Consider the following 12,500-nt stretch of genomic DNA (forward strand, 5'->3'; position numbering starts at 1 on the left):
CCCTCCAGTTAGTTAGAAGGTAAAAATTAATCTTCACCCCTCCGGTTAGTTAGAAGGCAAAATTAATCTTCACCCCTCCGGTTAGTTAGAAGGTAAAAATTAATCTTCACCCCTCCAGTTAGTTAGAAGGTAAAAATTAATCTTCACCCCTCCGGTTAGTTAGAAGGTAAAAATTAATCTTCACCCCTCCAGTTAGTTAGAAGGTAAAAATTAATCTTCACCCCTCCGGTTAGTTAGAAGGTAAAAATTAATCTTCACCCCTCCGGTTAGTTAGAAGGCAAAATTAATCTTCACCCTCCAGTTAGTTAGAAGGTAAAAATTAATCTTCACCCTCCAGTTAGTTAGAAGGTAAAAATTAATCTTCACCCTCCAGTTAGTTGGAAGGTAAAAATTAATCTTCACCCCTCCAGTTAGTTAGAAGGTAAACATTAATCTTCACCCCTCCAGTTAGTTAGAAGGTAAAAATTAATCTTCACCCCTCCGGTTAGTTAGAAGGTAAAATTAATCTTCACCCCTCCAGTTAGTTAGAAGGTAAAAATTAATCTTCACCCCTCCGGTTAGTTAGAGGGTAAAATTAATCTTCACCCCTCCGGTTAGTTAGAAGGTAAAAATTAATCTTCACCCCTCCGGTTAGTTAGAAGGTAAAAATTAATCTTCACCCCTCCGGTTAGTTAGAAGGTAAAAATTAATCTTCACCCCTCCAGTTAGTTAGAAGGTAAAAATTAATCTTCACCCCTCCTGTTAGTTAGAAGGTAATTTTAATCTTCACCCCTCCGGTTAGTGAGAAGGTAAAAATTAATCTTCACCCCTCCAGTTAGTTAGAAGGTAAAAATTAATCTTCACCCCTCCGGTTAGTTAGAAGGTAAAAATTAATCTTCACCCCTCCAGTTAGTTAGAAGGTAAACATTAATCTTCACCCTCCAGTTAGTTAGAAGGTAAAAATTAATCTTCACCCTCCGGTTAATTAGAAGGTAAAATTAATCTTCACCCTCCGGTTAGTTAGAAGGTAAAAATTAATCTTCACCCCTCCGGTTAGTTAGAAGGTAAAAATTAATCTTCACCCCTCCGGTTAGTTAGAAGGTAAAAATTAATCTTCACCCCTCCGGTTAGTTAGAAGGTAAAAATTAATCTTCACCCCTCCGGTTAGTTAGAAGGTAAAATTAATCTTCACCCCTCCGGTTAGTTAGAAGGTAAAATTAATCTTCACCCTCCGGTTAGTTAGAAGGTAAAAATTAATCTTCACCCCTCCGGTTAGTTAGAAGGTAAAAATTAATCTTCACCCCTCCGGTTAGTTAGAAGGTAAAAATTAATCTTCACCCCTCCGGTTCGTAAGAAGGTAAAAATTAATCTTCACCCCTCCGGTTAGTTAGATGGCAATTTCATTTTGTACAGTTAGACTTTGTTTTATTTTATCCGCGTTTACAGAAAGGCTGTAAATACCGCTGTATCTTCCGTCTGCTCCACTATGTCCACAAGCAACAATCAAGTCCGCAAGCATGTTATTGTTTGGCACCCGCAGTTATTCAACTTTTGTGTCAGTTAACAATTTTAAGTAGTGACTACATCATTGTTTGGCACTCCAGTTAATTAATTCCTGTGCCAGTTAACACCATAAGCGCCAAGAGCCAGTGTGAATGGCTCTGGGTAATTTACTCTTCTGATTAAATGTAAATACATGTAATTAATTAAGATCTGGAATTTCTCTACTGAGCCCTTTCTCAAATTGAGATTTCTTTTGCATTACCATTTTTTCTTGTTTTGTGAGTGTTGATCCCCAGTAAGAATCAGCGACGTCAAGGTAAGAGTAATAGACCAATCAGCATTCATGATACATATATACATATACATATATATATATATATATATATATATATATATATATATATATATATATATATATATATATATATATATATATATATATATATATATATATATATATATATATATATATATATGGTATGTGAGTGTTGTATATGTATACATAACAGATATCTACAAAGAAAAGGAAGCGAGGGGACATTCCACCCTCCTTGCCACGTCCAGCGAAGCATCACCTGAAAATCACTTACACAAATGAACCTATGGAGGAAAGCCGAGACAGCAAACGACATCTTTCCATAGATCCATTTCACGAGAGGCGGCGCCTTCATTGATCAGAAGCCTTTCCTTGATCAAAGCATGAAGAAGTGATGGCATGGCAAAAGGGTTGTGTGTATGTACATGTGTGTGTGGGGGGGGGAGACAACTCATGGTAGGGACACAGGTTGGGCCCAGCAAAAGGCATCAATCCACCCCCCCAACCCCTACCCATCCCCCTTACATGAATGGTAACTCAGAAGCGACTCTTACAGCAAATGGAAATTATTCATCTTCCTTTCATCACAGTTCAGGGTAGAGAGCCGGAGAGCTGCGAAGCGTGTTATGAACGTATTCGGAGATTATACCACAAAGAACAGCTTAAAGTAATGGCAGGGAGTACTCCAACATTCAAAGCAGACTGACGTAAGCACCTCAAATAACGGTCTAGGCCGACGGTCACATTCATTTGATAAGCAGCGTGATCCCGTCACATAAAACAGCCAAGAGGATTTTAGGTGATCTGTCGAGGGCAGTGGTCGACGAAATGCTGCCTCGTTAGATCGTGATTTTAGGACGTTTCCGACTAAAATTAAACCTCCAGTGTGGGATGCGTGATGAATCCTTTATCTTGAAATGTGAGCAAAGAGTGGGATATTTGTTGTTCCTCTCTCTCTCTCTCTGTCTATATATATATATATATATATATATATATATATATATATATATATATATATATATATATATATATATATATATATATATATATATATATATATATATATATATATATATACATTTGGATATCACAAAAATTAATATTCACGCATGCATATGTATACACATACGTATATATGTGTATATATATGTATATATACAGTATATGTATATATATATATTATGTGTATATATATAAATATTATATATATTACATACAGTATACTCGTATATACATATATGTACAAAAAGTAAGTAAATATTGGAAATAAATAAATAAACGAGTATAAATATAAATTAAATGAAATTTTAAATGAACAACATGATATTACCAGATAAATACCGGTAATAGTATATGCAAGCAAATACAATATAAAAACAAACATAAAATTAAACAAATAAATACCACAACGAAAGGCACCTTTATGTGCACAAGAAAAAGACTACAAATTCTGCAGTGACTCGGGTTCACATGACTTCACATTTACAACCTGATATTTCGACATACAACTCGTTATCTCGACATGCAAGGACCTTCATATTCATGTCGAAACTAACATTTCATTCCGTTTAAAGCAAACTAGTCCACCTAGACCTCGTGCCGAGGTTGAGTTATTAATTGCAAACAAGGTTTCTGACAGAATCACCGTCTTAGAACATTTATAAAGCCATGTGCAACAGTTTACCGATGCTAATAATGACAGTAACATAGAATCTTCAAAATACCTGAGGAAGTACTGGCGAAAATTTTGATTTTGCTTATCATTCGTTAAATAATAATAATAATAATAATAATAATAATAATAATAATAATAATAATAATAATAATAATAATAATAATAATAATTTCGATATTCATCTTATGAGGAGTTTAAATAACATTTTTTTTTTACTATATATGGATAGTATTCTGTATATCTGTATGTTCCTCCTAAACATGCCTGAAACATAACAGCGCGGATCACCGCTATATATTCTGACTTGATTTGGGTTCCTTCCAACTTCGCCCACAAGCCAAAAACGCATAACAACAACCAGAAACCATCACATTCACAACTGAACCCTGATCCCCTTTCCCTGCCGACAGCAACCGGATTTGCTCAACAGCAACACCAACATGCAGTCAATATCCGTCGCTGTCGAACTTCTAGGTCCCAGAGGTCCTTTGTTCCTCACACCGTTGGACTGCGGAACAGCCTCCCTGAGGATGCTGTGTAAATGGAGCCTCAAAAGTTCAAGCGAAGATGCAATGCAATGCATCACTAGCCTAAAGCGATTCTCCGTTTCACTTATAATTTTGTCTGTTTATATTGATGTATTAATTTTTTTAATAGCTGAGCTCTTTCTGCTGTATTCCCTTTTACCTTCCGTCACTTCTTTCAAGTGAACGTCATATCCTTTGGAAGCTTGATTACAAGTCAATGTGCCCTGTGGGCTTGTTCCATATGAATAGGGTTCATCTTCTGGATAATGATAATAATATTAACATTCGTGTAAGAGTTGAAAAGTATGTAGTTTCCTTAGGTTTTCAGGATGAAAAACAGCATTGTAAGTATGCATGTCTGTTGAACACGTCCAAAAATGGATCCGAATTACAAAAATAATATATCGCCTGAATCATCGTGAGGTGAGGGTTACATTAATGTACTTTTTGAAATGCTTTTTGTTACGTATCGTAAAAAGTTACTGAAATGCATAAAAATTTTCCTGAAGCACATAACAATTTTTTACAGGAACGCACTAAAAGTTTCTGAAAAGCTCGTAAAATATATTACTGAAACAAAAATGTTGTACTGAAATGCGTAAAAATATTTTTAATGAAACGTGTAAAAACTATTACTGAGACGCGTGAAAAATGTTACTGAAAAGTGTAAAATGAATTTTGCTGAAACGTGTGAAAAATGTTACCGAAACACAAAAAAAGTTACTGAAACATAGAAAACTGTTCCTGAAACAGTAAAAACTGTTATTGCAATGCGTAAAAAAATTACTGAAACAAAAAATTTAACTGAAACATATAAAAAATGTTACTGAAACGTGTAAAAATATTACGGAAACATGTAAAAATGTTACGTAAAAGCGTAAAAATTGCCACTATAATGCATAAAAAAGTTACTAAAACGCGGAAAAATGTTACTGAAATGCATAAAAATGTAACTGAAACACATAAAAAATATTACTGAAACGCATTAAAACTGTTACAGAAAAGTGTTAAAAGTTTACTGTAACTCGTACAAATTTTTACTGAAATGCATAAAAATTGAAACGTGTAAAAAGTTACTGAAACACGTAAAAGTTAATGAAATGTGTACAAAGGTTACTGAAACATAAAATCGCGTAAAAATAAATGTTACCGAAACGCATAAATTTTTTTTACTGAAATGCGTAAAAAATGTTACTGAAACCCGTAAAAAATTACGATACTCGTAAATAAATTACTGAAACGTGTGAACATGTTATTGAAACGTGTGGAAATGTTATTGAAACGCGTAAAAAATGTTACCGAAACGCATAACAAATGTTACGGAAGCTCGTAAAAAAAGTTACCGAAACGCGTAACACTGTAACTAAAACGCGTGAAAAATGTTACTGAGACGCGTAAATAAAATGTTACCGAACCGCGTAAAAAATGTTAGTGAAACGCGTCAAAAATGTTCGTGAAAAGCGTAAATAAAATGTTACCGAAACGCGTCAAAAATGTTACCGAAAAGCGTAAATAAAATGTTACCGAAAAACGTAAAATGTTACTGAAACGCGTAAAAAATGTTAGTGGAACTCGTAAAAGAAATGTTATCAAAAGGCGTACAGATATTAGGAGTATATCTGGGTTTGCGGCCATGGGCTACATTGAAACCCGAGAGGGAGGTGCGATGAGAGAGCGAGTATTATGCGCATGAAACAGAGTGAATAAAAAGCTCATTTGTCGTTATTGTTATTTGCTAAGTCATAAAATGCGGATACGCCAAGTTTTTCAGCAATCCTTTTATTTTGAACTTGTAACAGCTGGCAAAGCCTCTACACGGGAATTTGTCAGCGTAACTTGCAGTAGCCGGATAGAAAACAGTAATGAAAGTGACCTTACAGAAAAAAGTTCAAGAAATAACAAAACCATAAATGGAAGTACATGGTATAACATAAACATTAATGATATAACATAAACATTACTGAAAAGACTTTTTTTTTTTCTTTTTAAGAATCCGCATTGAAAGCGTTCGATCCTCTTTGTCATCTGATCGCTCATAACAAAAATGGAATGCGATCAATCACCAGCCAGAATGTGTTTGAATCCCTTTGTCTGTCAATTTCTTGTACGGGTCTCTAAATTCATCCTTATACAAATACCTAAAGTTTCATTCATCGCAAAGAGAAGGAATTTATTCACCTTGAGAATACAAACTCCCGGGTGAAGAGATAATCTGAAGAAATTTTTGCAAAATACAAAATTGTACACAATTTTCAAAATAATAAAAACACAGAAATCATCCATTTCACTTCCAGAATTAAAACGTTTAAACATCTCGAACATTTTCAATCGTCGATTAATAACCTGATACGATCTTTAGCGTACACTTGTGAGCGTCAAAACTCATCTGAAATAATGAAAAATTTGAATACATAATATTAATTTACCTTCTTAAATCTTTTCTCATTGTTGCTTCTTCACATAACCAATTACAGAAATCTTTGTTCCCAGATAATTGCATCTTTGTAATCAAACATTACTTACATACATACATACAATATATATATATAATATATATATATATATATATATGTATATATATACATATATATATATATATATATATATATATATATATATATATATATATATATATATATATATAAAAGTATATATATAATGTATGTATGTATTTAATGTTTGATTACAAATGCAGCTCAAAGATTAGAAACGGCTTATTCCATTTTTATTTAATTGAGCAATCTACAGATATATCTAGATTATATATACAGTATTAATGAGTGAAATTTTATCCACGATCTTTCTCAATAATAACCTGAAGGTAACATTAAGATGCAATTATCTGGGAACTCGAAGATTTCTGTAATTGGTTATGTGAAGAAGCAACAGTATATATATATATATATATATATATATATATATATATATATATATATATATATATATACATACATACATACATATATATATATATTTTGTGTATGTATATATATATATACATATAATTTTTTCTTTGACGATTTAGTTACCGAAAATATTTGTAACATGACCATGACATTACCAAAATGGCCTTTACTGTTTAAGAAATAAAACACTGCAGCTATGAGAGAGAGAGAGAGAGAGAGAGAGAGAGAGAGAGAGAGAGAGAGAGAGAGAGAGAGAGAGAGAGAGAGAGAGATGAAAATAAGAAACAAAGATATACGAAGTAACAAGCTCCTCTGTTTCTACTTCAGCTAGAGGGATTCCATGACTGAACTTACCTTGGCGTGAACCCAAACATCCATCCTGTCCTTCGGATAGTTCTGCTTCAGAAGCCCTTGGAGAATCTCCTCCAGGAAAGGGACCCAGTTTCCAGATATGTCTAGAGACACTAAGATCCGAGGTTGCTCCTCCCTCTGAAAAGCAAGATTCCAAATCATTTTTAGATAATGTGCTGATAACGAGGTCTGTTCGTTAGGCATCAACTTTTATGTAAAAATAATAAAAAAAAACTCTTTCAAAACACACACTTACGAAGCCAAATAATTCAAAAGCATTCTTTTTACTAAAATTCTGATAATAATGTCACTTGAATCGAAAGTCCGTCTCGCTGGTAATAAAAAATTTCAGTACTGTGCAACAAAAAATAAACGTAGTTGAGCTCTCGTTTTTACATAAAGGTTACTGTTTACGTAAACAGATTCATTCCTACATATTCATTCTTACGCCAAAATCTTTATGATACAAGATATAAGATTATTCTCTGAACGCTAATTAACCTTCAGCATGATTACAGTATTTGGAAAGTCAAACACTCTTGCTGCTCACAAATACTTGACTTCCAAAACCAAAAACCAAGAAAACACTAATAAAAGGAACCACTTGATACTTGGCAAGTTAACCAAAGAGCTCTTCACAGTGCAGTAAATTCCAGTGATGAGCTACATTAAAAAGATCTGTTCATTTTTCTGATTCTGTTGAGTGTCAAAATCCCTTGCCTACATCTACTCCAAATAAAATATAATACTACCGCCATTCTCGTTTGTGGAATCCGACATCAAGGACAATTCTATTTAGCCGATTAAGGCAGTAATAATCCTCTCCTAGACAGAAGCTTTCCGGATGAACAAAAGTCATCAGCATTCAAAGACCAGCTGAACGTGGGATGGAATCAAAACGTTTAGAGCAGAAAGAAAGTGGTTTTTCTGACGTACCTCCCAGCTTTTCACTTTTCTTTCTTGCTCATTTTATTGGGAATTTATTTTTCCACAAAGATATGTAATCAACGGATAGGTTTGCTTAAAAGCAAATGGGTGTTACAGACTAATACACACACAAACAAAGCCACTCCAACATCTCCTAAAAACATAACAGACACCTCACACGTTTCGACTGTCGGCCTAACCGCGCAACGACCCCTCGCTGCTGGGGGAAAGGGCGCTGGTGACTGGTACAATACATGTGCATACGCTACCGGGGTCTAAGCGATGACAGGCAGGGCAGCCGATCGAGACTACGGTCTACCCCAAAGCCAACCCAAAGTCCTTCAAAAGAAGGCATCGTGCTTACCCCATACAAATGGGAAAAAGAACGTTAAAAGAAGAAGAATAGCAATTCTCACATTCCAGAAATGAATACAGTACGACTGATCAAGCCGGTAGACTCCCGAGTCCACTACTTCCAAAAAGCGTCTGTGGGGACTCTCAAGCCCTACGTGTAGTACGACAAGGACGAGAGAAAAGTTGCGTAGAATCAGGAAGTTCTACTGACCAACGGTCTAAGTAATGTAGTATATTGTATGTAATATCAAGGACGCCAACTTCCTCATCTTACTAGACAAGACTGAAATTATGATATATATATATATATATATATATATATATATATATATATATATATATATATATATATATATATATATGTATGTATGTATATATGTGTATATATATATATATATAAATTTAACCTGGGCTCTCAGAAAATTATAAAATTAAGATTCAATATAAAATTAAATCCACTTTCAGTCTGAAGTTACATCTCACAGTTATTAGTTACGTAATTTGATTATATACATCTGACAGCGGGGCTGCCGTCTGAGGTTTAATTTACCATCTCTCTCTCTCTCTCTCTCTCTCTCTGTGTCTGTCTCTCCCTCTCTCTCTCTCTCTCCACTGTAATATGAGAAGCACATCCTTTCAAAAAAAGTGTAACATCCACAATGATGGATGCCTGTGATACGAAGACCCTCTATAACAGCAGAAGCAAAGGTTCCTGCGCTGGAATCTGCTAACCCAAAAGGAATCGAAGAAATTTTTCCAAAGGGTACGTAAATGAATGCATTTAAGCTAAAAGAGAGAGAGAGAAGAGAGAGAGAGAGAGAGAGAGAGAGAGAGAGAGAGAGAGAGAGAGAGAGAGAGTTGATTAATTACACAGTAGTTACACTTTCAACCAGTTCATTTGATTCACTGTCTTAATAAAAATAGTAACTGGTTTGCTATTTTATAAAAGTCAATTCATAACCTTTGTGAGAATAAAGAGGGTTTGGCTAATGGCCTGACAGCTTAAGGATAGGTGACTGAAAGAGGATTCAGAACCATTGTGCTATTTATATGTTAATGAAAAGGTTGAATGCCGTTACATTTTCGTGCCATGTCAATCATGTGGTCTTACGAGTATTGTCATGTCTCATCTAACGAATTTTGGCTTAAATATAAATTATTCCAAAAAGCGGTTGAGTCAGTAAATTAACTAAAATATCTTGGATTTTATACCTCTTTTGTTTTCTTTAGCTATTTTTTTCTGTTTATGTACGTAGCCTGCAAATACATATTTGCTTGTTCATCAGTTGCGTTGAGCTAGTAGTTTTTTTTCATCCATCTGCTGTAATAACCTCTTGTCTCCGGATTTCCCTTGGGTTTTGCCTCATTACCGATCCCAAGTTTGTTTTCTAGTACACGCCAATCCTTTTCCGCACTCTAAAACCTCAATTCACCTTTTAACTACCTAATCCTTGGCTATGAACTGGCATCATTGAAAGCATCACACAACCTGCCATTAACAGATGCCTCTCAATTTAAGCACCAGATGCCGAGTGGCACTCCGGTGCCACGTAACGAGCACAACTCTTCTGGCTGGTTTTAAAAATGCTACTTAAGCCAATTTCTCTGGCTGGTTTTATGTTGTATGGTAGATTATTTCTCGGGTAAGCCTCCCAACGGATAATAATAATAATAATAATAATAATAATAATAATAATAATAATAATAATAATAATAATAATAATAATCATCTCCTCAAGAATTAAGGGTCTTGATTTTCCTTTCCATTTCACAAATCATTTGGGATGTGAAGGAAATCTGTGTTGGTCACCTGTTGTGTTTAGGTTTTCTTTTGAAAAGTAAATAACTGCTTTGGTTAGGACATTAAGAATTCAAGACTACCTAAATCGATTCCTTTCATTACCAACAGATGCATCAACAATATATTGTGTGTCTCTGTGTCTTTGAAAAGCATACACAAAAACAGTTTGAATATTTATACGGTATCGTTAGCACTTGATCATACTACACACAAACGCGTAGACGAAAGTATGCCTTTTTTTTTTTAATTAAAATCGAAACAAGCGCTGTCCAGAAAAAACGCAACTTCTAAGAGGAAAGCCTCTTATATCATCTACTATAAAACCAACAAGAGCAGTAACAAAAGCAACAAAATCAGCATACCTGAGGAAGTAGCTGTTCCTTTGTAAACGGGCAATACTGAGGACCAAGGCCGCCGAACTGAATGATATTATAGAAATCCAATTTATCTTCAAGACTGTAGATAACAAAAGGTGATGTGGCCTCGTCATCTCCACCGACGTCCGGGATAAATCTCGTATTGATAGGTACCTCGACCCCAAAGCTTCCTGCATCAAAGACAAAAGAATAACTGTTAGAAATAAGTCCATCTTTTTCAATGGTAAACTGTGGTCACTGCATTCATGGCTTACGATGTGCTATATGTCTTGAGCCCGTCACAATGGGTGTATGTCTGTTCTATCTAACCGTTAATGAATATCGCAAATTTCCATGTATGATAAAATCTCGCTAATGAAATGAAAACCTGATCATTCCTCTACTCACCACATTTTCATACAATATTTTACGTACACAGATAGTTAAAGAAATATTCATTCGTTTGTCTTTGCCTCGTGTTTGTATGCAGTATTACACTGGTTACAAATGAAAGAAATTACTGAAAGAATGTAACAGGGAGGAAGGTTGACCCCCATGAACTGGTTACCCCCCAATTACCCTTTTATATCGCCTTTAGAATCGCCGTAACCAAGGAATAATCTTCCACTAGACCGTTATACATATTCAAAAATCTTGCAACAGACATTCTCACGGGAGGAATTATTACCATCCACTATGAGTGCTTCTTCCAGCATTTAGCAATCTCTGAAGCTATGTCCATTGTAGCAAAGGATCCATCTATTAATACTAAAACGTCACCAGGTTAAACGTTACCATCTGCCCGGCTCGGATGATATCCACAAAGGAACGAACAAAAAGTGGGACTCAAAATAACACCGAGCAGATCAAAGGTTCCACTTTATCAGAGAGATCAAAGTCATTTTTGGCCAATTCCTTGAGGCAAGGTGACAGATACAGGTGATAAAAATTCGCAATGCTGTTCTAAGTCAGTAGTACCATTACCATTTATATTACTCTTCTATCCTTCTAGAGGGAAGTTGGAAAGGTTGTTTAAAACTGAGGTTGTCTATATGTTCTGTTTAAAGCTGAGGTTGTCTATATGTTAACAGGATCTTTCAAGGAAGCGTGATACATTCATTGGGCAAAAACTCCTCTCGAGATTTTCTTTAGGAGTGGTTCTACTTGACAATTTGTTGCCATGAAACATGGATTGTCGCTGGTTTTGGTAATTCATAGTTGGCTACACGGCCTGAATTCAACTTGAAATGCTATAATAACAACTAATAATAATGAATTAAACTTACAGAGTATGATCTTTAAGGCCCACAATCATGTCAAAAGTTTCAATATTTATCTGTTACCTACTGTATATCAGCAGGGCTAATGGGAAATGTTGCACCTACAAACCAATTCTTTATACAATGGAATCATTATTCTTCTATCCATTCCTTCAGAGCCTGCCGTAATCTTGACATAATTACAACTCCTTGGTCAGTTATTCGATCACACTATCACCACCGTATCACAATACCTCCCTTGCAATCTCGTCAACGCCGGTGTCTTTGCATTCATCATGCTCGTAATTCCCTCCATACTCAACAGTCACTTTCGTAAACATCCTCAACTCTTCCATTTAAACCACCCACCCTTCTCTACTGAGTCATTCAGCTTTGCCTCTCCTCTATCTTCCAGTCCTCAAATCTTCCAAAGAAAAAAAAAATCACGTCACTAACCTTAGGCTTCATTTCCTAATACAGCGTCTCCCCATTTGCATCTAGTCTGAGAGCCGTTTGTCCACTAACCCTTCTCACTGGGTTTGCTTC

The 12,500-nt window shown here is 35.1% G+C and overlaps 1 protein-coding gene across 2 annotated transcripts in view; it reads right to left on the reverse strand.

Moving 5' to 3' along the window:
* LOC136848101 (multifunctional procollagen lysine hydroxylase and glycosyltransferase LH3-like) overlaps positions 1 to 12,500 on the reverse strand; it is a 126,057-nt gene that overhangs the window by 71,888 nt on the left and 41,669 nt on the right. For both annotated transcript variants that reach the window (XM_067120310.1, XM_067120309.1), the window contains exons 6-7: positions 10,702 to 10,886; positions 7,261 to 7,395 (exon numbers count right to left, since the gene is read on the reverse strand). In XM_067120310.1, coding sequence (XP_066976411.1) covers positions 7,261 to 7,395; positions 10,702 to 10,886 — 320 coding nt within the window. The remainder of the gene's footprint in view (positions 1 to 7,260; positions 7,396 to 10,701; positions 10,887 to 12,500) is intronic.

The sequence above is a fragment of the Macrobrachium rosenbergii genome, chromosome 18, assembly GCF_040412425.1.
Source record: "Macrobrachium rosenbergii isolate ZJJX-2024 chromosome 18, ASM4041242v1, whole genome shotgun sequence".
NCBI lineage: Eukaryota > Metazoa > Arthropoda > Malacostraca > Decapoda > Palaemonidae > Macrobrachium > Macrobrachium rosenbergii.